The sequence below is a fragment of the Jaculus jaculus genome, chromosome 6 (genome assembly GCF_020740685.1).
Source record: "Jaculus jaculus isolate mJacJac1 chromosome 6, mJacJac1.mat.Y.cur, whole genome shotgun sequence".
NCBI classification, from domain to species: Eukaryota; Metazoa; Chordata; class Mammalia; order Rodentia; family Dipodidae; genus Jaculus; species Jaculus jaculus.
Genome location: NC_059107.1, coordinates 158,908,779 through 158,934,689, shown reverse-complemented (window position 1 = coordinate 158,934,689; position 25,911 = coordinate 158,908,779). Strand labels below are relative to the sequence as shown.

The following is a 25,911-nucleotide window of genomic DNA, read 5'->3' as shown; positions in this document are numbered from 1 at the left end:
GAAGAGTGTCAAGGGCAAAAATGAAGGGTTCTAAGGCGGCTATGGCCAAGACACAGGATTTCGGGAACACCCTCTCTGGAGAGTGGGGGTTTCTTCTGGGTACCATTTGCTGCCACCGTATGGGTCAAATGTACTCTCACATGAGAGTGCTAGTGTGTCAACTCATTTTTTGAGCACCCTAATAAATATATTCATATTCCATTTTAAACTGATACTTAAAATGTGCTTAGCATTTCTCGAATGATGGCAACTTTGGACAGTGTCACCGTGGACTAGGTTGGCCTGGATCTGGCAGAGATCATTTTCCTCCAAGCTGAGGTTACAGGTGCCCACCCTAGAGTAGGCTTCATACATGCTAGGAAAGTACAGCTATCAGCCCAGGTTTTTTCACTTGGTGATAGGGATTGAACCTAGGGGCAAGCACACCTGCCATCAACATCTCCAGCCCAGTTCTTTCAACTTATTAAACTTCACCGAGAGGCTTGAAAAATTGTCGCCTACCAGATAGTTTCTGGTCTGACTTCAATACTTACACAGACTTGGTCACTGGAGTGTTACTATCTACAACAGGTTTTGTTTTGTTTTTCCTTTCTGAGGTAGGGTCTCATTGTAGCCCAGCCCTGAATGTTCTTACCTCCGCTGGAATCAAAGGCATGTGCCACCACAACTGTCTAATTTTTTTTTCTTATTATTTTTCCATATGATTTTTTTTTTTTTTTTTTTTTTGAGGCAGGGTCCTGCTCTAGCTCAGGCTGACCTGGAATTCACTATGTAATCTCAGGGTGGCCTCGAACTCCCAGCAATCCTACATCTGCCTCCTAAGTGCTGGGATTAAAGGCGTGCACCACCACGTCTGGCTTTTCTTATTTTTGAGGCTGACTGAACGTACAGTGGTCCTACTACCTCAGCCTCTGGAGTGCTAGGATTGAAGGTGTGTCCCCATCCCTTCATAACAGGCTTTCTTAACACCATTAACTTTTGGTGCTAATTAGTAAGGACACACACAAAGGTGTAAGGTGGGAGGGCAGAGGCTATGACAAATACAATCTCACTAAGGTCTGTCATCCCTCACATACGTACCTGCCAGGTTCACTGAGGTTTAACCACCACACCATCCGCTACCTGCACTGCTATGTTGTGTTTTCATTGCAATGATATATGCCAGTGGGAGGAAAAGGTAAAGAGTCAGTAGCCAGTGCCCTCTGGTGCCGCGCAGACTTCCTCCACAATGAAGAACAGCAGTGCAGAGTCAGAGCTCTTTATGTACATAGAATAAGGCACAGCAAAGCAGGGGGCTGCAGTCTCCATAATCGAATCAATGCAAAGTCCTTGAGCTGTCAAACAACTCTTTGAAGCCTAGAAGAAACACTAGCTTGGTGGTAACAAAAGCAGGCAATGAGGCTGTGAGGTGGAAGGTGGCTGAGGTATAGTCTCCAGTTAGTCCTTCTGGAAGTGTTTGATGAGAGCATCTAGCAGTTCCTGCTTCTTCAGGCCACCCTTCAGCCCATAGGTCCTGCACAGCTCCTTCAGTGTGGGCACAGTGAACTTGCCCAGTGTGCCCTTGGCAATGTGGGTTTTCAGCTCCTCTTCAGATAACTCTACCTTAGGCCTCTTACTTCCAGAACCATCATCTATGGAAAAAGTGCAGGAAGGAATGACCTGGAAATGATACGAGTGGTATCCCAGCACATGACACAGGGCCCTCCTATGGCCTGGGTTGTGACCATTTTTGGTAAACCTGTGATGCCTATCTAAACCTAAGAGCAAGACAGGTGCCTTGATAAGGCAGCTTCATGTAAGTACAAAATAAATGCATCACACATAGGAGGGTCTGACCAGTGGTGTGAATACCATCAGTTCACCTAGTACATTGCTTGTTCTGTGTGAGCAAATCAAAATCATTTCTTCCTTTCTTCAAAGAGAACTTACAGAGGCTGGGAATATAAACAATGGTAGAGTGCGTGCAGACATAAGCTCCAACACATCAGGTGGTGAGATCATGCAGTAATGTATCCCTAGACCATGAACAGTGTGAAGAGCTCTGACAGCAACTCCCTAGGGTTAGCGCTGTTAAGTCAGTTCTGATGCTGTTAAGGCACTTGCCTGCAAAGGCTAAGGACTCAGGTTCAATTCTCCAGGTCCCACATAAGCCAGATACACTCTGGAGTTTTGTTTGCAGTGGCTAGAGGCCCTGGTGCACCCATTCTCTGTCTCTCTGTCCTAACAAATAAATAAAAATAAAACAGCAATCTAGAAAAGATGTAAATATACCAATTGTGTTGAAATATGTATATTTGTAAAGAGATTTCTAAGCAAGCACTGTACCACTGGGCCAAACCACCAGCCATGTATACATACGGTTCTGGAAAGTATGGGGCTATAGCTCAGGCACAGCACTGCCTGGCATGTGTGAGACCCTGGGTCCAATCCCCAATACTACCAAAGAGAAAAAGGAAGAAATTTCTAACCAGCCATTTTCTTCTAAGACAGGGCAAATTTTTAAAAGAACCTATTTAAATTGCATCCCGTTTTTTTTGTGTGTTTGTTTTTTGCTTATTTGTTTTTAAGGTAGAGTCTTGCTCTATCCCTAGCTGACCTGGAATTCACTATGTCATCTTAGGCTGGCCTCAAACTTACAACGATCCTCCTGCCTCTGCTTCCCAAGTGCTGGGGTTAAAGCCATGTTGCCACCATGCCCAGCTTTCCTTTTTTTTTTTTAATTGGAGCTGTCTAGTGATTTTTTTTTTTTTTTTGCAGTTCTACATAAAATGTTTTTACAAAAAGAAAAATGAGTTACTGTGTAAAATACTATTTATGCCATAATAAAGGGATCAGTACTTTTGAAAAGAAAAGAGCACCCACTGCATCATCTGCCACTCCTCACCTGGTTTCCATTTGCTGGCTTTTCCGGGACTGTAATCTGGTGGGTAAACAAGTTCTTTAAACTCATCTACCAGGGGACCTACTCTTTTATTTATTGCTTCAACCTTGGGCACTAGAAAAGGAAAACACAGAAGACAGTGAGTGACATACCCTAAAACAAAAGAACGAGAAAAAAGAAACAAACAAACATATGCCCTAGTGTCCTGTCCAATTCCAGCTCTGTAGGAAACGGGGAGAGCACTTAGCTTTTGCATTTGGTCAGTGGAAGGACCTGACACAACACAGATGACTGAGCCACAAAAACACAACAAAACCCTGGTCACTCAGCATCTGTGAGGTCCAGCAACAAAGCCAGAGCAGCCAGCCTGGGAGGCCCAAGCTCCCGCATACTAGGCAATGAGGACAGAAAGTCCGAAGAAGCACAGGGGCAGGAGTCACTGGATTTTAAGCCTAGACCTATCCATACCACTCCATGCCTGTACCCTGGGAAATCACTCCCTTCTCTGCAAGACAAGAACAGCAACAGCCCCTGCTTCAGAGTTATAAAGATTAAGTAGGGCCACAGTGCCCAACACACTGCAGGCACTAGATAAATAGCATATATTATTTTACTTTACCAACACCTAGGCATGGAGTAGCCTAGTTTAGAGGCAGGCCTCAGGAACCTGGCACTCTTCTCACTGCAGAACTAGCCTAATTCATTCCCAGGTAGTCTAAGCTGGTTTAGAAAAGTTTCTCGAAAGAGAAATGGCTGGGACAAAGAAGCTTGAGGAGAAGTAGGAAATGGATCCACAGCACTGTCATTGGGCCATGAAAAAAAAGGACCTCTAATGATGCTGATAATTAAAAAAAAAAAAAAAAATCTCAGGCTGAGGCTACAGCTCAGTGAATTCAGAAAAAGAGCACTCGCTTAGAATGAGTGAAGACATGGGCTGGAGAGATGGCTTAGTGATTAAGTGCTTGCCTGTGAAGCCTAAGGACCAAGTTCAAGGATCGATCCCCCAGGACCCATGTTAGCCAGATGCACAAGGGGGCGCATGCATCTGGAGTTTGTTTGCAGTGGCCAGAGGCCCTGGCACGCCCATTCTCATTCTCTCTCTCTCACTCTCGCTGTCTGTTGCTCTCAAATAAATACATACATACATATATATATATATATATATATATATATATATATATATATATATAAAAGAATGAGTGAAGACATGGCTTCAATCCCCAGTACTGCCAACAAACAACAAAAGAGAGCTTCTCTCAATTGGTCCTCGTGTTTACTTGTCAGGTCCACTGCTTGTTCAGGCTCCATTAGATCCAAAGCTAAGGCCTCCAGGTTCCTGAAGTGCTGCTGCAGCACTGGGTTCTCAAAGCTGTCACTCCTGTTAAAACAATGAAATTAAAACATAAGGGGGGTGCTAGAGAGACGGCTTAGTGGTTAAGGTGCTTGCCTGTGAAGCCTAAGGACTCAGGTTCAACTCCCCAGAACCCACATAAGCCAGCTGCACATGGTGGCACATGTATCTGGAGTTTGTTTGCAGTAGCTAGAGGTCCTGGTGTGCCCATTCTCTCTCTCCCTCCACCCCCCCCCACACACACACCCAAATAAATATTTTTTAAAGTGGTTCAAGAGATGCACAAAGTAACACATGGATCTGGAGTTTGTTTAAAGTGGTAAGAGGCCCTGGTGTGCCCATACTTTCTCTCTATCTGGCCCCCACCCGGCCTCAAAAAAAAAAAAAAAAAAAAAAAAGCCAGGTGTGGTGGTGCTTGCCTTTAGTCCCAGCACTCAGGAGGCTGAGGTCGGAGGATTGTTGTGAGTTCAAGGACAGCCTAGACTACACAGTAAATTCCAAGTCAGCCTACGCTACAGCAAATAAATAAATGAAGCTAAACATTCAAGCAATAAAATGAAATATCCAAGCTAGTGTGGCGGCACACATCTATAATTCCAACACTTGGGAAGCTGAGGTATGAGTCTCACCAAGAGTTCAAGGCTAGCCCGTACTAAAGAGTTCCAGGTCAGCTGAAGCCAAAGTAAGACCCTGCCTAAAATGGCCTCCCCCAAACAAAAATTAAATATCCATCAAAGACAGCACAGAGCCAAGGTCAGCTGAGAAACAGAACCAAGTAAAACAGTAGCAATTTTCTCACAAATCAACTTCTCTGCAATTTTCAATTTACTTTCAGAAGCTGGAAATGTAAAAGTTAACTGCAAAACAAACCCATGCACCTGTGGGTCCCTAAAGGCTGTCAGCAGAGACAGGAAGAGAAAAGGTAGTCATGAAAGAAGACAGGAAGGATAAGGAGGGGCAGTGAGGACTGGGAGACACAGAAGCAGCAGCAACACGGGAGTGAAAACCATGCGTCTCTCATCACACAGATGGGGAGCTCAATGCTGCTCTACCTCTTTTCTAGTGAGCGAGGCTGAGGAAGCTGTTTCTTCAGCTGTAGAACAGGCGTAAAACCAGCCATTCAGGGTTCTGAGGAAGACTAAAGGCCGGGGTGTGGATGAATGGCAGAGGTCTTGCCCAGCACCAAAAAGAAATAAATAAGTGACATAATGTTGCCAAGTCAACCTGGGCTAGAGTGAGACCCTACCTCAAAAAAAAAAAGCAAACAAGAGCTAGGTGTAGTGGCGCACGCCTTTAGTACCACCACTTTGGAGAAAGAGGTAGGAGGATTGCTGAGAGTTCAAGGCCACCCTGATACTACAGAGTGAATTCCAGGTCAGCCTGAGCTACAGGGAGACACTACCTTGAAAAAACAAAAAATAAAAATATATAAAAGCAAAAAACACCAAAAAAGATCTTGGGGGCAGGGGGGTTTCTCAATGGTTAAATGCATCTGTTTGTAAACTCTTGTCAGTCCAAGTTCATTTTCCCAGCACCCATGTAAAGCTGGATGAAAAAAGTGGTGCAGGTGTCTGACATTTATTTGCAGTAGTGGGAAACTCTGGCACACCCATATACACATTTAAACATAAAAAGAAAAAAAAAACGTTGCCAGGTGTGGTGGTTTGATTCAGGTGACCCCATAAACTTAGGTATTCTGGACATTAGGTTCCCTAGATGATGGCAATTGGAAATTAACACCTGATGGAGGTGGTGTATTGCTGGGGGCGGGTTTATGAATGTTATAGCCAGTTTCCCCATGCCAATGTTTGGCACACTCTCTTGTTGCTATTGTCCACCTTATGTTGGCCTGGGGGGGATGTCCACCCTCTGCTCATGCCATCCTTTTCCCTGCCATTGTGGAGCTTCCCCTTGAGCCTGTAAGCCAAAATAAACCTGTTTTTCCCACAAGCTGCTCTTGGTTGAGTGATTTCTACCAGCAATGCAGACCCCAATGCAACACCAGGTGTAGCGGCACATGCCTCTAATCCCAGCCCAGAGGAGCAGAGTAAGGGGAAAAAAGTTCTTGATAACAAATGACAGTCTGCTAAATGAAAAGAAAAAGATAATCTTTATATCTAACTGGAACTTTTGCAGGCAGTTCCAGAAGAAAGCCAAGTCTGACCCAGGGCTCACCTGTATGTGAAGCGGAGCTTCTGAACAATAGCCTTCATCTTGTCTATCTGCTCTGGGTTGGCCATGACCTTCTCAGTGAAGGGCACCTTCCGCTTATCATCAGCATAGGGGAGGAAGACAAGCTGGAAGCCTGAGGGAGACAGAATTTCTGTAATCTGACTTAATGGTGCAGCAGCTCTTTGTCTCTAAGCTCCAAATTCACCTATGTCCTGTGCCGCCTGTGATGTCCTTGTTTTTTTGTTGGGGGGGGGGTTTCCAAAGTAGGGTCTCCCTCTAGATCAGGTTTACTATGTAGTCTCAGGGTGGCCTCGAACTCATGTTGATCCTCCTACCTCTGCCTCCCAAGTGCTGGGATTAAAGGCGTGCGCCAGCACGACCCGGCTTTCCCTGTTTCTTTCTTCTTTCTCATGGCTCTTTACTAGGAGACAACTTTGAATGTCAGCCTAACAGATGCTCTCTGAGCCTCATCAGGAGGCTGGAAGGGGCCCATTTCCTATGCATTTACTGTTCCTATCCACATTGCCCCAGGAAAGAGCCTCTATCTGGAAACACCAGTTGGTTCCAGCCTCCAGCTTTTATGTATGCTTTTTCGGTGGGGGGGGGGGAGGACTCGAGGTAGGATCTCACTCTAGCTCAGGCTGACCTGGAACTTGACGGTGGCCTCAAACTCACAGTGATCCTCCTACCTAAGGCTCCCAAGTATTGGGATTAAAGGTGTGCACCACCCCACCTGGCTCTCCAGCTTGTTTTGATAACATCCAGAGCTAGCTGGACAGTATACCTCCTCCCTGGGAGGCTAAATCCCAACTTCTGTGGGTCATCCTCTGAGCTCCAGCCTCTCCCCATTTTCCTCGACCCTCCCTCATACATGAGGGTTATCTGAGGGTTATCATGAGGCAGAGCTGAGGCATTACAGGGCGTTTCTATATTCTAGAACTAAAAATCCCAGACACTGTTAGCAATGCTGCCACCAGTGAAGAGGCCTTGCTGGCGGCACTGAGGGTACTGAACAAACAGAAGAGAGCAAGACTCCACTGCTTGTCTTCCTTCTGGTTTCCCTCCAGCACCTGCAGTTGGCACAGCCTGTGAGCTGGGTGGGCTTGGACAGTCAGCCTGGGCAGCACGGAGCACGAAGGCAAACAGCAGCTGAGCGAGTCAATAACTGGGCATTTTGATGACCAGTGTTAGAAACATATCCAGAGCAGAGGTTAGGGAGATGCCTCCGCAGAGGCTCACTGCTGGCCATGGTGTAGGCATTTATAACCCCAACAAAGGCTGGTGAAATGGCTTAGTGGATAAAGAGCTTGCCTACAAAGCCAAATGACCCAGGTTTGATTCCCCAGGACCCACATAAGCCACATGCACAGGGAGCACATGTGTCTGGAGTTTGTTTGCAGCAGTTGAAGGCCCTGGTGCACCCATTCTTTCTTTTTCTCTCTCCCTCTCCACCCCCTCTCTCTCTCACTCTGCCACCCCCACCTATTTCTTTCTCTCTCAAATAAAGAAAAAATTTAAAAATGTGTGTGTGTGTGTGTGTGTGTGTGTGTGTATATATATATATTCCCAACAAGCACAGGACAGGTAAGAGGAGCTGAAGTCAGAAGAATCTGAAGCTTGTGGGCCAGCTAGGCTGGTGTTCCTTTGCAACAGCAAGAGACCCTGTCTCAAAGAGGCTACAAAAGCACAGACACCTTCAAGGTTACCTCTGACCTCTACACACACATACATACACACACAAAAAAATAGTATATATTTATATATATATATTTATACATATATACACAATAACTCAATGAGGTCCATTCTTATCAGTGTGCCTAGAGCCAGGCATGAGTACACTGTTAACTTATTTCAAATATAAAACAACCTCAAGGCAAAGAAGAGAAAAGGTAAGTTCTCTGCCCAGGTTGGACAGCTAACAAGTTGAAGAACGGATCGAAAACTAAAGAAACCAACTTTTGAGACACATAAGACAATGTCAAAGCTGGGCTGCAGTGGAGCATGCATGTACGCACAACACTCAGAGACTGAGAAGTCTGCTCCCACCCCCCAACCCCCAAAAAAGACAAACTGCAGCCTGCCTTCAAAATCCACGTTCTTTCCATTATACCCCACTGTCCTGGCATTTATAGAACACAAAGCAAATATTAAGCATTGTTAAGAGGTACCAAACACTAGCTTTCAGTTAAGAGATATGTCCAGAGACACTAGGTGAAAGTTATGCCAAAAATGTACAGATAGGGCTGGAGAGATGGCTTAGCAGTTGAGGCATGTGCCTGCAAAGACAAAGGATCCCTGTTTGACTCTCCAGGACCTACATAAACCAGATGCACCAGGAGGCACATGCATATGGAGTTTGTTTGCAGTGGCTAGAGGCCCTGGCACACCCATTCTCTCTCTCTCCATCTTCCTCTCAAATAAATAAAAATAAACAAATAAAATATATTTTAAAAATGTACAGATAGGAGCCAGGTATGGTGGCACATGCCTTCAATCACAGCACTCAGGAGGCAGAGATCAGGAGGATCATGGTGAGTTTGAGGCCACCCTGAGACTACATAGTGAATTCCAGGTCAGCCTGGGCTAGAGAGCAAGATCCTACCTGTAAAAAACACAAAACAAACAAACAAAAAAGTATTGCAGATAGGGATGGAGAGAGGGCTTAGTGGTTAAGGCACTTGCCCGAGAAGCCTAAGAACCTAGGTTCTATTCCCCAGGACCCACATAAGCCAGGTGCACAAAGTGGAGCATAAGTCTGGAGTTCGTTTGCAAGGGCTGAAGGCCCTGGTGCACCCATTCTCTTCCTCCTCCCCCCACCCCACCTTTTCCTCACTCTCTGTCTCCCTCTCTCATATAAATAAATAAATAATACTTCTTTTAAAAATGTAGAGATAGTCCTTGCACAGAAGGTTCTTAAACTGCCACAGACCTGCTCATGAGACTGTGTAAACCATGCACTGCACAACTGCTGGTGATGCGTTCACCCAGCACATCACATTCACTTGAGAAACCAGAAAAATACACACACCTGCTTCCTATAGACCAAGGCTCAGCAATCTGAACTAGGACCCCCTAATAGATTACAAAACATGTCAAGGTTTGAGAGCCCCGGTTCTCGGTAACACGTACCTGGAGGAGTCACCTGAATTTTCTGGCCATCCAGCTCCTCTTCCTGTGGTACCAGAGCCACAAAATAAGGAGAGGTGTTCTTGCGGGGTGTGTATCTGCACACTGCCATGACCTGCTTCTCCAGACACTTGGTGAGCAGAGCACTGAATAAGGCTGAGCTCCCTACAAAACAAATGTCACACTGGCTTGCATACTAAAGAGTCCACCTCCTTTACCCCTTTATCCCATTCACAACCTTACAATCTCTTCATTTTTTTTTTTTATAAAACATTTTTTTTTAAATTTTTTATTTATTTATTTGAGAGCGACAGACACAGAGAGAAAGACAGATAGAGGGAAAGAGAGAGAATGGGCGCGCCAGGGCTTCCAGCCTCTGCAAACGAACTCCAGACGCGTGCGCCCCCTTGTGCATCTGGCTAACGTGGGACCTGGGGAACCGAGCCTCGAACCGGGGTCCTTAGACATCACAGGCAAGCGCTTAACCGCTACGCCATCTCTCCAGCCCATCTTCATTTTTCTTTAAAGGGCTATAATACCTGAAAGGTGAGGACCCAGAGCTGAGGGAAAAGTGGGGCGAAGCAAGGAAGAGAAGAAAAGCCATCCCTTTGGGAGTGTGAAGTACTCTGTCAGTCTTCTTTGGCATGAGCTTCAAGCACTAACAATAACCAATCAGGTGTTAGAAGGGCTCCTTGTGAACAAAGAAGTACAGATGATGGCCAACACCAAAGAAAATGCTGCATGTGTGTGTGTGTGTGTGTGTGTGTGTGTGTGTGTGTGTGTGTGTGGAGGGTCTTCAGTTTATTGCTTGCTGTTTTAACTGCTACCTGGTATAATTCTATAGGCAAAAAAAAGCTTTTAAAACCTCACTCCAGGCCAGGCGTGATGGCGTATGTCTTTAATCCTGGCATGTGGAAGGCAGCGGTAAGAGAATCATCTTGAGTTCCTGGCCACTGAGACTACACATACTGAATCCCAGGTCAGCTTGGGGTTGAGTGAAAACCTACCTTGAGGGAAAACAAAACAAAACAAAACCCTCAACTGTAAGGCTGGAGAGATGGCTCAGCAGTTAAAGGCACTTGCAAAGCCTGACGACCCAAATTTGATTCCCTAGTACCCACATAAAGCCAGATGCACGAACTGGCACACACATTTGGAGTCTGAAGTCAGGAAGCCCCAGCATGCCCATACTTACCGTCTGCCTCTTTCTCCATGTCTCTTTCAAACAAATATTAACAAAACCTCAACTTACATAGCCCACTCCTAGATTTTCACAAAACATGTCAGTATTTTAAGGGTCCTGAAGAAATTTAACTTTGTTTCATCCTTCATTTCCAAAATTTGCACAAGACATTTTCAAAATACTTCTTCAGCATTTCCTGTGTAATGTCCACATACAAGCCATTGAAAATATGTGAATTTTCAACACCATCATTTTTTTTTGTTGTTGTTTTTCAAGGTAGGGTCTCACTTTAGCCCAGGCTGACCTGGAATTCACTATGTACTTTCAGGGTGGCCTCAAACTCATGGTGCTCCTCCTACCTCTTCCTCCTGAGTGCTGGGATTAAAGGCATGCGCCACCATGCCCGGCTTCAACACCATCTTTTGTTAGGCATTCATTTGCTCTTGGTCCATGCCTCTTACCTGTCAGGAGGGACTCCTCAGGGTACACAAAGAGAGAGGGCCTCAGGTAATGGTGCTTCTTCAGCATCACTGCGGGCTTGAAACCCAAGAGAATCAAGCCTGGCTCATCAAACTGCTTTACTGCTTCCGTTTCCTCTTTCTCTAGTACAATCTGACGACTCCCATAGATCTGGAGGAGAGGAAAGGGGGTCACAAAAGCACTGCATGGAGATGAAATATAGTAGCCACCAGGCCCTGGCAAGTCAAAATTAGCTCCTTTAAAAAACAGGAAGATGGGACTGGAGAGATGGCTTAGCTGTTAAGGCTCTTGCCTGCAAAGCCAAAGGACCTGGGTTCAATTCTCCAGGACCTACATAAGCCAGTAGCACAAGAGGGCACACGCATCTGGAGTTCACTTGCAGTGGCTGGATGCCCTGGCACACCCATTCTCCCTCTCTCTTTCTTCTCTCAAATAAACAAACAAACAATAAAAAATAAATTTTAAAAAAACCTTTAATTTTAAAAAGAAAGAAAGATAGATGGCCGGGTACAGTGGCACATGCCTTTAATCCCAGCACTGGAGAGGCACAGGTAGGAAGATCACCATGAGTTCGAGGCCACCCTGAGACTACATAGTAAATTCCAGGTCAGTATGGGCTAGTGGGAGACCCTACCTCAAAAAAAAAAAAAAAAAATGGACTGGAGGCTGGAGAGATGACTTAGCAGTTAAAGCACTTGCCAGCAAAGCCAAAGGACCCAGGTTCAACTCCCCAGGACCCATGTAAGACAGATGCACAAGATGGTGCATGTGTCTGTAGTTCATTTGCAGTAGCTGCCTCTTTCTCCCTCTCTTTCTCAAGTAAATACATAAGTAATAAAAAATATTAAAAAAAAAAAAAAACAGAAATAGAGGCCGGGTGTGATGACGCACACCTTTAATTCCAACACTCAGGAGGCAGAAGTAGGAAGATCACTGTAAATTCGAGGCCACCCTGAGACGACAGTGAATCCAGGTCAGCCTGGGCTGGAGTAAGACCCTACCACAAGGAAAATATACATACATACATACATACATGTATATAGAAAGAGGACTGGAGAGATGGCTTAGTGGTTAAGGTGTTTGCCTGTGAAGCCTAAGGACCCATGGTTGACTCTCCAGATCCCACCTCAGCCAGATGCACAAAGGTGAGGCAGGAATGCACATGCCCACTAGGTGGCGCAAGCGTCTGGAGTTCAATTTCAGAGGCTGAATCCTCCCTGGTGTGCCAATTCTGTCTCTAAAAAAATCAACAGGAGGCTGGAGAGATGGCTTAGCGGTTAAGCGCTTGCCTGTGAAGCCTAAGGACCCCGGTTCGAGGCTCAGTTCCCCAGGTCCCACGTTAGCCAGATGCACAAGGGGGCGCACGCGTCTGGAGTTCGTTTGCAGTGGCTGGAAGCCCTGGCTCGCCCATTCTCTCTCTTTCCCTCTATGTGTCTTTCTCTCTATGTCTGTCGCTCTCAAATAAATAAATAAATGAACCAAAAAAAAAAATTTAAAAAAAATAAAAAAAAAAATCAACAGGGCTGGAGGGATGGCTTAGGGATTGCAGGCCAATGCCAAAGGACCCAGGTTCAATTCCTTAGGACCCACGTTAGCCAGACGCACAAGGGGGCACACACATCTGGAGTTCATTTGCAGTGGCTGGAGGCCCTAGTATGCCCATTCTCCCCCTCCCTCTTTCTCTGTCAAATAAGTAAATAAATAAATAGAAAAAGGGCTGCAGAGAGGGCTTAGCAGTTAAGGTGCTTGCTAGCAAAGCTAAAGGACCCTGGTTCAATTCCCCACAAGGTGGCACATGCATCTGGAGTTTGTATGAAGTGGCTCAGAGGCACTGAGTATCCATTCTCTTTATCTGCCTCTTTGTCTCTAATAGATAAATAAATAAAACCTCAAATGTTTGCTGGGCATGGTGGTACACTCCTTTAATCCCAGACAGGGACAAGAGGCCCTGGTGCATCTACATTCTCTTTTTGGGGGGAGGGAGGGAGGGTGGGGAGGCAGGGAGTAAAAAACAAGCCAGGCATGGTGGTACACACCTTTAATCCCAGCACTTGGAAGGCAGAGGTAGAAGGATCACTGAGTTCTAGACCAGCTCGGACTACAAAGTGCCTTCCAGGTTGGCCTGGGTTAAGAGTTTAAAAAAAAAAAAAAAAAAAAAGATGGGCATGGTGGAACACGCCTTTTAATCCCAGCACTTGGGAGGCAGAGGTAGGAAGATCACAGTGAGTCTGAGGCCACCCTGAGACTACAGAGTGAATTCCAGGTCGGCCTGAGCTAGAGTGAGACACAACCTCCAAAAAAAAAAAAAAAAAATTCATTCTGTTTTTACTTCACATCTAGTTTCCCTGCCTTGTCATTCCCTAGTTAACTAAAAGGCAAAGACTGACTGCTACAGCAGCAAGAGCTGAGCAACCAAGAGCAGGAGTCTCCACTGACACCTCCTGCCCTGTTTAACCATGTGCCACAGTTCCAAAGTGACACTGTGTGACACTGTGTCTTAACAGTTTATCCAGAGACGCACACTTGAAAAGTGACTTTACTGGTTAGGTTGCTCAGTGTCCCCTCCCTGTTAACTGCTAAACTGGGAAAATCAGCGAGGCTTAGCTACCCACCTGAGACCTCTTAGTGTCGCTGGGCAGGAGCAGACCGCCTGTGTTTACATTGAACGTCCTGGTCTTGGTTTTCACTGGCTCATTTGTTTCCCGATACAGTCTTACCGGATAAGGTTTGTAAGCCTTCTGGACCAAGTTATAAATGCCCACAGTGAGTGCTACTTCTTTACCAAGTTTAAACTTTAACCTGAGGGTGAAAAAGAGGAAAAAGCAAAGATTACAGAATATTTTGCTTTTTCTGTTTAAAACTCCTTTATGGGGAGACTGAGGAAGATGACTCAGCAGTTAAAGGTACTTCCTGCAAAACCTGCCAAACTGGGTTCAATTCTCCAAGACCCAAATAAAGCCAGACACAAAAAGTGGTGAAAGAGGCTGGAGAGATGATTCAGCAGTTGAAGGCACTTGCTTGCAAAGCCTGACCACCCTGGTCGGATTCCAGCGCCGCACAGAGCCAGATGCACACGCTGGAGCACAGGCATCTTGATTTCCTCCGCAGTGGCAGGAGACCCTGGCTCCCTTATACTCATACTCTCTCTGTCTCAAATGAGTAAGTTTTTTAAAAAAAATGTTTATTTGTGTATGTTTGAGGGAAAAAAAAAAAAGGTAGTCTAAACATCTGGTGTTCACTTGCAGCAGCAAGAGGCCCTGGCATACCCATTCATTCTCTCTCTGTTTTAAAAGCTATACTTGTAGCTCACTTACAGAGTGCTTACATATTATCTATGAAGCCCTGGTTATCCCCAGCACCACAGAAAAAAAGAAAGGAATCATAAAGAATTTAACAATGGTAATGAACTTCTATGGAGTTTTTGCTTTACAGGCTATGGTACATTGTTTTTTGTTGTTGTTGTTGTTCATTTTTTATTTATTTGAGAGTGACAGACAGAGAGAAAAACAGGTAGAGGGAGAGAGAGAGAATGGGCGAGCCAGGGCCTCCAGCCTCTGCAAACGAACTCCAGACGTGTGCGCCCCCTTGTGCATCTGGCTAACGTGGGACCTGGGGAACCGAGCCTCGAACCGGGGTCCTTAGGCTTCACAGGCAAGCGCTTAACCGCTAAGCCATCTCTCCAGCCCCACTGTTTTTATTTAGTCTTCACAACAGCCTAATGAGAAAGGTGTTATGGCATCCCCATACCGAGAAGAAAGTTAACAAGGGAACAGTGAGTGTAGCAGAGGACAGATACTTAGACCTGTGGAGAAATACCACAGCAGCTCTTGCCTGAGGAAGGGAAGCCTACGGCTCATCCCATCAAGCGGTAAAGCAGGTAGACAATGAGGCAGGAAACAGGCAAGGGAATCCAACTTAGGCACTGCTTGTGATTTGTTAGGAGACACTGAGCAGCTGACTTAGGCACAGTGCCTACCGGGAAAGCACTCGCTTTCTGTTCTCCTTGGCGCGAACCTTCCTCAACAAGTCCTCCAGCTTGCTTGATTCTTCAAAGTGAACCCCGAGACTGTCATCCTCGGCTGTGCTGATGATATCTCTGTAGAACAAGGACACATCAAATCCGCCGCGCTTCTTCAGGTGCATCAAGTCCACAAAGACACCTGGTGCAAGGTAGAGGAAAGTGAGGCAGAAAGACAATTTCAGCAAATTCACTCCTGCTGTCTCTGCTGGCATTACAGGCCAAGTGCCTGGTGGACACCCCCCCGCAACACCGAGGTAGAGTCTTACTCCAGTCCAGGCTGACCTAGAATTCACTATGGAGTCTCAGGCCTTGACCTCATGGCGATCCTCCTACCTCTGCTTCCCAAGTGTGGGATTAAAGGCGTGTGCCACTCAAGGCTGAATTTTTTTTCTTTTTTAAGATAGTGTTGGGCTGGAGAAATGGCTTAGCAATGAAGGTATATACCTGCAAAGCCTAAGGACTCAGGTTCAATTCCCCAGAATGCACATAAGCCAGATGTAGAAGGCAGCACATGTGTCTTGAGTTCATTTGCAATGGCTAGAGGCCCTGGAGTGCCCGTTCTCTCTATATATATGTGTATCTGCCTCTTTCTGTCTCTCTATCAAATAAACAAATAAGCCGGTATGTCAGCACACACCTTTAATCCCAGCACTTGGGAGGCAGAGGTAGGATTGCCATGAGTTTGAGGCCACCCTGAGACTCCATAGGGAATTCCAGGTCAGCCTGGGCTAGAGAGAGACCCTACCTTGAAAAACTAAAAAACTAACATAAAATAAATAAACAAATAAAATATTTAAAGGTAGTGCCAGTTGGGCTGGGAAGATGGCGCAGTGGGTAAAGTGTTTGCCATGAAAGCATGAGCACCTGAGTCAGTGCCCATGTAACATGCAAGCATGATGATGACAGCTCTAACGCCAGCTCTGGGAAAGTGGGAACAGGGAAATCTCTAGGATGCAAGGGCTAGCTAGTGAAATCAGTAAGCTCTAGGTACAGCTAGGGACCCTGTCCCAACAATAAGGTGGACAGTAATTGAGAAAGACACTAGATAACAACCTCTGACACCCACACATGAGCATTCACATATATGTACTTGCACACATACACACATGCATACACACAAAAACATTACAAGACGGTGTCAGGCATGCATGGTGGGACATACCTGTAATTCTACCATTCTACCACTTAGTAGGCAGAAACAGGAATATGACCACAAGTTCAAGGGCAGATAGTTGTCTATATGTCAAGGTTCAGACCTGCCAAAGCTGCAGAGTGAAAGCCTGTTTTTTAAAAGAATTTAGAAGTTGGGCTGGAGAGCTGGCTTAGTGGTTAAGCGCTTGCCTGTGAAGCCTAAGGACACCAGTTCGAGGCTGGATTCCCCAGGATCCACGTTAGCCAGATGCACAAGGGGGTGCACGCGTCTGGAGTTCGTTTGCAGAGGCTGGAAGCCCTGGCGCGCCCATTCTTACTCTCACTCTCTCTCTTTGCCTCTTTCTCTGTCTATAGCTCTCAAATAAATAAATAAAAATTTTTAAAAAAATTTAAAGCCACGGAAAACCAAAATAAGTAAATAAATTAATTAATTAAAATCCCAGTACTCGGGAGGTTGTGGTAGGAGGATTGCTGTGAACTTGAGGCCAGCCTGAAACTACATAGTAAATTCCAGTCAGTCTGGGCTAATGTGAAATCCTACTTTGAAAAACCAAAATAATATATAAAACTGTTCAAAATAGCCCAAAGTCCAAGGTCACCCTGAGACTACATAGTGAATTCCAGGTCAGCCTGGGCTAGAGCGAGACCCTACCTTGAAAAACCAGAAAGAAAAAAAATAAATAAATAAAACACTGTTCAAACTAAAGACAATGTAGACCAGGTGTGGGGGCACGCACCTTTAATCGCAGCACCTGAGAGGCAGAGGCAGAGGACTGCTGTGAGTTCAAGGCCAGCCTGGGACTACAGAGAGTCATATCAGTCTGAGCTAGAGTGAGACCCCACCTCAAGAAAAACCCTACAAAACAGAGACATCGGGCTGGAGAGATGGCTTAGTGGTTAGGCCCTTGCCTGTGAAGCCTAAGGACCCCGGTTCAAGGCTCGATTCCCCAGGACCCACATTAGCCAGATGCACAAGGTGGAGCACGGATCTGGAGTTCCTTTGCAGTGGCTGGAGGCCCTGGCGCACCAATTTTCTCTCTCTCTCTCTCTCTCTCTCTATCTGCCTCTTTCTCTCTCTGTCGCTCTCAAATAAATAACAATGAACAAAAAAATTGTTTAAAAAAAGGCTCTTTAAAAAAAAAAACTGAGGGGCTGGAGAGATGGCTTAGCGGTTAAGCGCTTGCCTGTGAAGCCTAAGGACCCCGGTTCGAGGCTCGGTTCCCCAGGTCCCACGTTAGCCAGATGCACAATGGGGCGCACGCGTCTGGAGTTCGTTTGCAGAGGCTGGAAGCCCTGGCGCGCCCATTCTCTCTCTCTCCCTCTGTCTTTCTCTCTCTGTCGCTCTCAAATAAATAAATTAAAAAAAAAAAAAAACTGAGACATCAAGCTGAAGCTGAGCTGAAAACCTCCTGTAGAACAGCTGACAGAGAGCTAGAAAAAGTTATGCTACATGCAGCCCTATGGGAAAGAGAAGTTATTAAACTGATAAACAGCAGTGGTCTTGCAAGCTTTAAGATTGGCCACCAGGCCTAATGTGCCAACTGGTGCAACAGTGGCATGTCTGTTATGGGGGAAAACAACTGCTCTCTAATTGGACTGGAAGCCCACTCCGTGGGACAGAACACATGCCTAATACTGAAAGCTTAGTAAAAAGCCTACGGCAGGATAGGTCATGAGCCCTTAAGGAGTAACACTTGCAATTGTCTAACTAAATGTATTTATTATGTCCACTAAACTATCTTGTAGGCACTTTTTATGTTTATACCATATATTAATGTGACTCTTTTTTTTTTAATTTGAGAGTAACAGAGAGAAAGAGGCAGATAGAGAGAGAATGGGTGCACCAGGGCATCCATCCACTGCAGACGAACTCCAGATGCGTGCACCCCCTTGTGCATCTGGCTAACATGGATCCTGGGGAACTGAACCTTGAACCAGGGTCCTTAGGCTTCACAGGCAAGCGCTTAACCGCTAAGCCACCTCTCCAGCCCTACTCTCACTTTTGTTCAGATAAGTTTCTCCTTTCAGATGGTGGTGATCACTGAGATGATTCAAAAGTCACCACATGGAATGTGGTGGCACACACCTTTAATCCAAGCACTTGGGAGGCAGAGGTAGGAGAAGCAATGAGTTCAAAACCACTCTAAAACTACATAGTGAATTCCAGGTCAGCCTGGACTAGAGGGAGAACCTATCTCTAAAAAAAAGTTACCACAATGCTTAAAAATGAAAGTGGAGTATTCAGCACTGACAAAATTCTATCACATCTTCCAAGGCTCAGAGTCCATTGCAGAAGAGGTGGCAGAAAGATTGTAAGAGCCAGGCTGGAAGAGTGACTTAGCAGTTAAGGCACTTGCCTGCAAAGTCAAAGGACCCAGGTTCAATACCCCAGGATCCACGTAAGCCGGATGCACAAGAGGGTGCATATGTCTGGAGTTCATTTGCAGTGGCTGGAGGCTATAGCGTGTTCATTCTCTCTCTCTCTGTCTCTTTCTCTGTCAAATGAATAAATAAAAATACTGTTTAAAAGTCTTTAAAAAAAAAAAAGAATGTAAGAGCCAAAGGAAAGGTAGGACTATTTACAATGCAATCTTTCAGACACAAAATGGCCTTGATATTCATGACCTCAAAGTTACTGACACAACCTACACAAGACCTTCATAATAGGAGGAAAAGATGACAACATGGCTGGGCGTGATGGCGCATGCCTTTAATCCCAGCACTAGGGAGGCGGAGGTAGAAGGATTGCTGTGAACTAGAGGCCAGCCTGAGACTACAGAGTGAATTTCAGGTCAGCCTGGGCTACAACAAGACCCTACCTCAAAGGAAAAAAAAATTAAAAAGATGACACAAAAATAAGAGAAACTAATTAGAAAGGGAGAGAATTTGATGGAGGGTGGATTTGAGAGGGGGAGAAAGGGGGTGAGGAAGGGAATTATCATGGTTTATTATCTATAATTTTGGAAGTTGTCAATAAAAAGTTTTAAAAAAAGTTTCAGGATCAGTGAATAAAGTATCCCATTTCAGATGAAAATGAATTAAATAAACTGGGCATGGTGGTACACGCCTTTAAGTCCCAGCACTTGGGAGGCAGAGGTAGGAGGATCAATGTGAGTCTGAGGCTACCCTGAGACTACATAGTGAATTCCAGATCAGCCTGGGCTAGAGTGAAACCCTACATTGAAAAAACGAACAAACAAACAAAAAATATATAAAAGCAGAAGTAAATAAAAGTCAACATAATCTTGAACAAAAATCAGATGCCAGTAAGAAATCAACCACCCACCTGTGTCACGAAGATCGCTGGCTTTGGTCCTAGCCCGGCTGGCTTTGGCACTGTCATTCCCATGGGGGTCATCTTCGTTGGTGAACAGCATGATCCTCTTGTGACTCATCTTGAACTGGACATCGCTGAAGAGGTTGGCACAGACCCAGAGCACTTCACTCAGTGAGTAGTCAGATCCATGGCCAATTTCATCTTGGAAATGGCTTTTTCCCTGCTGTCCCTTAAACTGGTCAAGTTCTAGTACTCGCTTAGCACCTGTAAAAGGCAGAAGTCAAAAGGGCAGAGAAACTAGTAAAAATGTCAGTGCCACCTTCACCACAGCCTAACAGGACAGGGACATGTCTCACCCCATGCTATACAACCCAGACCTCAGACATCTACCTCCCCGTAAGGATCCCTATGCAGGAAAGTACACTCCTAAACAGAATCAAGGCTGCCTCCCACCCCCACAGCCCTCTGCTCGGTATGGTGACACTTTCAGGTAAGAGAAAGAGTGATTTTAGAATATTACTGACCTGGATTATCCAGATCTTGTAAGACATAAATATTTTTGAAATTCACTGAATTTTTGTCTTTCTTGGTACCAAAGAACACCACTGCCAAGAGATCTCGATCACTGCTTATTATCTTACTGGTGTATACACTCTGAATACACTGAAAAAATAAAGATTTTATGAATATTTACTTAACACTAGACTACTACTGTAAGTGCTGGCCATGTCAGAGGCACTACATATCTATGTAACAGAGGCTGGGGATGTGGCTCAGTTGGTAGAAGGCTCCCTGATATTCACGAATTCCTGGGTTCAATAACCCCACAAACCAGACATGGTGGTATACACTTGTAATTCCAACCCCTGGTAAGGAAGATGCAGGAAGATTAGGAGCTCACAGTCCTCCTCTATTACATTTTAAATCCCACCCTATTTCTCACGAGCTGCCTGAGACACCCTGGTGGCGCTAATACTGGTTTTTGTGGTGGCTATTGTTCTTGAGACAGTCTTAGTACGATGTCCAGGCTGGTCTCAAACTCACTATCATCTTCCCACTGCAGCCTCCAAAGTACTGAGATTCAGGCACATGCCATCATTTTAAATTATTTATTTATTTATTTATTAGACAGACAGACAGACAGACAGAGAGAGAGAGAGAGAGAGAGAGAATGGTTATTCCAGGGCCTCCAGGTGCTGCAAACAAACTCCAGACGCATACACCACCTTGTGCATCTGGCTTATGTGGTTTCTGGGAGATCTAACCTGGGTCCTTAAGCTTCACAGGCAAGCACCTGAACTGCTAAGCCATCTCTCCAGCCGACCCTCTGCCTTTTTTTAAAGACTGGACTGTGGCTACAAATCAACAACTAACAAGAAGTTCTAGACTTCACATGAGGCCTATGGGTAAGAAAGGGTATGGTGGTTTGAGATTCAGGTGTCCCCCATAAACTTAGGTGCTCTGAACGCTAGGTTCCCAGCTGATGGAGATTTGGGAATTAACACCTCCTGAAGGCAGTGTATTGTTGGGGGCACGCTTATGGGTGTTATAGCCAGTTTCCCCTTGCCAGTGTTTGGCGCACACTCCTGTTGCTACTGCCCACCTGATGTTGGCCCGAGGTGATGTCCCACCCTCTGCACCCTCTGCTCATGCCATCATAGAGCTTCCCCTCAAGTCTATAAGCCAAAATAAACCTTTTTTCCCACAAGCAACTCTTGGTCAGGCGATTTCTGCCAGCAGTGCGAACCTGACTGCAACAAGGGACCTAATGGTTCTGACCACTGTGGGAGCGATGGGCTCAAGCTATTCCTAGGATGCTGACCAGATTCTTTGTTTGTTTGCTCTGTTTTTGTTTTTTCAAGGTAGGGTCTTGCTCTGGCCCAGGCTGACCTGGCATTTACTATGTAGTCTCAGGGTGGCCTTGAACTCACAGCACTCCTCCTACCTCTGCCTCCCAAGTACTGGGATTAAAGGCGTATGCAATCGCGCCCAGCTCAGATTTTCATATCTTGCCTCACCCACCCAAGTTTTTCTCAACATGCTTCTAACTACATGTTTATTTGTTTTTAAGGCAAGGTCTTTAGCCCAAACTGTCTTAGAACTCACTCTGTACCTCAGGCTAGTCTCAAACTCATGGAAATCCTCCTACAAGTGCTGGGATTATAGATATGAGCTACTATACAATACCCGGCATAGCATTTTTTAAAAAATTAAATAAAAAGCTAAGCTGGGGGCAGGAGAGATGGCTCAGCAGTTAAGGTGTTTGAATACAAAGCTAAGGACTGGAGTTCACTTCCCCAGCACCCACATAAAGCCAGATGCACAAAGTGGTACATGTATCTGGAGTTCATTTGCAGCATCCAGAGGCCCTAGTGTGCTCATTCTCTCCCCCCCCCCCCCCCCGCAAATAAATGAGTGAATTAATCCCACCATTTAAGAGGCAGAGATACAAGTATCACTAAGAGTCTAAGGCCAGCCTGGGACTACAGAATGAGTTCCAGGTCAGCCTGAGCTACAGTGAGACCCAACTTTGAAAAAAAAACAAAAAAAGGTAGTCTTGGGGCTGGGGAGATGGCTCAGTGGTTAAAATGCTGACATGCAAGCACGAAGACCTAATTTTGGAACCTCAGAACTCACATAAAGCTGGATGCTAGGTTGGGGAGATGGCTCAGCGATTAAGGCACTTGCTTACAAAGCCTGCTGGCCCAAGTTCAAATCCCCAGTACCCAGATAAAGCCAGAGGCACAAAATGGCACATGTCTGGAGTTTGCTATTCTCCTCTTCCTCCTCCTCTCCCTCTCAAATAAATTAAAAAAAAAAAAACTGTTGGGCATGGTGGCACACATCTTTAATCCCAGAACTTTTGGGAGGCAGAAGTAGGATGAATGCCATGAGTTCGAGGCCAGCCTGAGACTACATACTCAATTCCAGGCTAGCTTAGGCTACAGTGAGACCCCACCTCAAAAAATAATAATAATATATGTATATTTTTAAAAGCTGGATGGAATAGCACACATCTGCAACCCCATCATGCCACGAGCAAGATGGTAGGCAGAGACAGATAAATCCTCAGAAGCTTGGGACAATAGCAAACAACAAGAAAACCTGCTTCAGCTGGGTGTGACAGGGCACACCTTTAGTCCCAGCACTCGGGAGACAGAGAAAGGGGGACTGCCCTGAGTTCAAGGCCAGCCTGAGACTAGTGAATTGCAGGTCAGCCTGGTCTAGAGTGAGACACTACCTTCCTCAAGACCAGGTGGAAGGTCCTGGGCTAGACTCCTGACTGATACCCGTGGCTGTCCTCTGATCTACACACACATGCTTGTTCACAAGCGCTTTCTATCACTCGCGTGCTCTCTCTCTCTCTCTCAATCACTCACTCACTCACACACACACACACACAGGTTGTCTTACCTGAATGGTCATATCAAAAGGAGTCAATCCATCATCACCCTGATGTTCAAACATGGCCCTGGAGGCATCAACCAAAAAAATCAAACTATCTCTTCCAGAATATTTATATTCTCCTATGGGGAAAGAAATGGAAGGACATTTTTGCTTTGCATGCATAGTTAACATATTTATCACTCATGCAAAACAAGCAAGAGTCCACAGAACAAAAGCATAACCTTATAAATTATTATGAGGTGAACACAGTTGAGCCCACCACTCATATGTTAGGAAACTGAGTTTTGCCAAGCACTCCATAATTTCTCCCTCTAATCCCTCCCAACTATAATGCCCATGTCTCCCTAAAAATAACTACTGTCCTCATTTTTGATAATTACTTTCTTGCTTTACTTACTTAGTTGCATACAGAGAGAAAAAATGAATAGACACACCAGGGCTTCTTATCACTGCAAATGAACTTCAAATGCAAGTGCCACTTCATGTTAAGGACCTGGATTCAACCTCCAGCATCAAAAATACACATATTACATATATAAAATCATCCAAGAGTATGCCCTTAAACATTAGTTTTGCCTTCTATTTATTAATATTTATTTGTATGTCTATGTGCATATATGTGTGTATGTATATATGCATGTATGTATGTGTGTGTGTGCGTGTGTGTGTGTGTATATGTACATATAAAAGAAAGGAGGGAGGGAGGAAGGTGTTAGGTTCAATTCCCTAGCACCCATGTAAAGCCAGGGGCAGCGCTGGGGAGATGGCTCAGCACTTAATTATATGGCTTGCAAAGCCCATGAGCCTAGGTTCAATTCCCCAGTACCCACAAAAAAAGCCAGCTGCACCCGGAGTTCCTCTGCAGTGGAAGAGACCCTAGCATGCCCTTTCTTTCCTTCTTTTTCTGTCTCTTCCCTGTTCCACAAATAAATACTTTTTTTAGGTTTTTTTGTTGTTGCTGTTTGTGGGTTTTTTTGTTTTGTTTTTGAGGTAGGGTCTCACTCTAACCCAGCCCCCAAATAAATATCTTTTGAATTTTATTTTATTTTATTTTATTTTATTTTATTTGAGAGAAAGAGAAAAGAGGCAGAGAGAGAGGGAGATCTAGCCACTGCAGACAAACTCCAGATGTGTTCGATTCCCCAGGAGCCACGTAAGCCAGATGCACATGCTGGCACATACATCTGGAGTTTGTCTGCAGCAACTACAGGCCCTGGCAAGCCCATATTCTCTCTGTGTGTGTCAGAAGTAAGTAAAAATAAAATATATATTTAAAAAAAGAGGGCTGGAGAGATGGCTCAGCAGTTAAGGCACCTGCCTGCAAAGCCTAACAAACCATGCTCAATTCCCCAGTATCCACATAAAGTCAGATGCACAAAGTGGTACATGCATCTGGAGTTCATTTGCAGTGGCTGGAGGCCCTGGCACACCCATTCCCATTCTCATTCTCTCTCTCTCTGTGCAAGTAAGTAAAACAATTTTTTTTTCAAGGTAGGGTTTTACTCTAGTCCAGGCTGACCTGGAATTCACTATGTATTCTCAGGGTGGCCTCAAACTCTCGGTGATTCTCCTACCTCTGCCTCCCAAGTGTGCCACCATGCCCAGCTAACAAAATATCTTTTAAAAAGCAAAGAAAAAAAGGAAGGAAGGAAGGTAAGGAAGTAAGATGGGAGAAGAAAGGCAGCCAGCCTATGAACAGGGTCATTTTCTGGAGCACAATAGATAATTTACCAGTGTCCAGTAAAAATTTAGGGTTACAAAACCCATAAACCTGAATAAAACAACCTATTTTAACTTTGCAAAGCTCAAAGGGGAGAAAATATCCCAGATTACTGGAGAGAGAAGGTTGGACTATCAGACAGCACAGTCTGCCCAGCAAAAGTAGGCAGAGGTCTTTCTCCCACACAGACCACACACGTTTAAGTCACTTACCACCTGCATCAGGGCTCTCCTCCTCCTCTTCCTCTTCTTCCTCACCCTCGGTTTTGTAGTAGGACTCCCACCCTGACATACTGGTTTCTCCTCACTAGATGAAAAAAATTATGATCAGTATCAAGCAAATTTAAATCAAAAAATACCACGGGCTGGAGATACAGCTTAGTGGGAGAGTGCTTGCCTATCATGCCTGAAGCCATGGGTTCAATTCCTAACTCTGCAAAAAAAAAAAAAAAGAGAAACTATTGATTTCTAGGCTCTTTTTAAGATGTGCTCTAGTTGCTCAGGGTGACTGTGGAAGTGTGGAATGTGTGATGGCTCTTGCAGCCTCGAGAGCCCACGTTGGAATGCAGAAGTGGTGGGCACGGAGGTCATTCCAGCAACAGCCTCACCTCAGGTATACAAGAGACTTCAAGACCAACAGTGAGCGGCTTCCAAGGGGCGGTTCTGATGCGTGTGCTGGAGCAGCCCCGCCCGTAAGGTCCACCTCCACCGTCGGTTCCTTGGCGGTTTCCGTGTAGCCCAGCTACCCTGCTCCCAAACCTCCCCGGAACTCTCAACCAGCCGCACCGAAGGAGGTTGGTCACACGCTAGGCCGACGCTATCAATCTCCCCCGGGAGAAAGGAGCGGGCTGCAGGGTCTGTCTCTCCCCTAGGTGTGCACACTTCCAACCAAGGCTCTCAGGGGGAGACCCCCGGCGAGACCGAGCAGGCTCCCGTCGCCGCACACAGAGCGAGACCTGCCTACCTCGGCTCGCAGAAGGTGCACGACCACTTCCACACGCGCTCGCCTGCTCTCGTCCAATCAGCGCCGCCTACGTCATCACGCCCCGCGCGCCCTTCCGCCCGTCAAAGCGACACGCCCACTCCCGTTTCCCCAGGCGTGCCGAGAGCGCGCGTCACCAGCGGAAGCCCCGCCCCT

The 25,911-nt window shown here is 45.6% G+C and overlaps 1 protein-coding gene across 3 annotated transcripts; it reads right to left on the bottom strand.

Moving 5' to 3' along the window:
* Positions 1-1,242: 1,242 nt before the first annotated feature.
* On the bottom strand, positions 1,243-25,786 carry Xrcc6 (X-ray repair cross complementing 6). Of its 3 annotated transcripts, none has more exons than XM_045152012.1 (13): positions 25,738-25,786; positions 24,987-25,080; positions 23,061-23,173; positions 20,171-20,309; positions 19,656-19,910; positions 15,173-15,356; positions 13,809-13,995; positions 11,178-11,346; positions 9,537-9,698; positions 6,408-6,537; positions 4,159-4,259; positions 2,885-2,995; positions 1,243-1,631 (listed from the first exon to the last, which is right to left on the bottom strand). In XM_045152012.1, exons 2-13 carry the CDS (start codon positions 25,063-25,065, stop codon positions 1,438-1,440), a joined length of 1,824 nt encoding a protein of 607 aa, XP_045007947.1. In that variant the 5' UTR covers positions 25,066-25,080; positions 25,738-25,786; the 3' UTR covers positions 1,243-1,437. The 3 variants fall into 3 exon arrangements, with proteins under 3 accessions (XP_045007947.1, XP_045007945.1, XP_045007946.1); XM_045152010.1 differs by having other exon boundaries at positions 25,382-25,780; XM_045152011.1 differs by having other exon boundaries at positions 25,560-25,780.
* Between the last annotated feature and the right edge of the window lie 125 nt (positions 25,787-25,911).

What these genes read in the sequence shown, in the direction of transcription:
- Xrcc6 (XM_045152012.1), bottom strand. Translation starts at nt 25,065, where the DNA reads ATGTCAGGGTGGGAGTCCTACTACAAAACCGAGGGTGAGGAAGAAGAG. An exon ending in GGAGAGCCCTGATGCAGGTG is followed by an intron (nt 23,174 to 24,986) that starts GTAAGTGACTTA and finishes CTTTCCCCATAG; the next exon opens with GAGAATATAAATATTCTGGA. An exon ending in CAGCGATCTTCGTGACACAG is followed by an intron (nt 15,357 to 19,655) that starts GTGGGTGGTTGA and finishes ACCTTGCACCAG; the next exon opens with GTGTCTTTGTGGACTTGATG.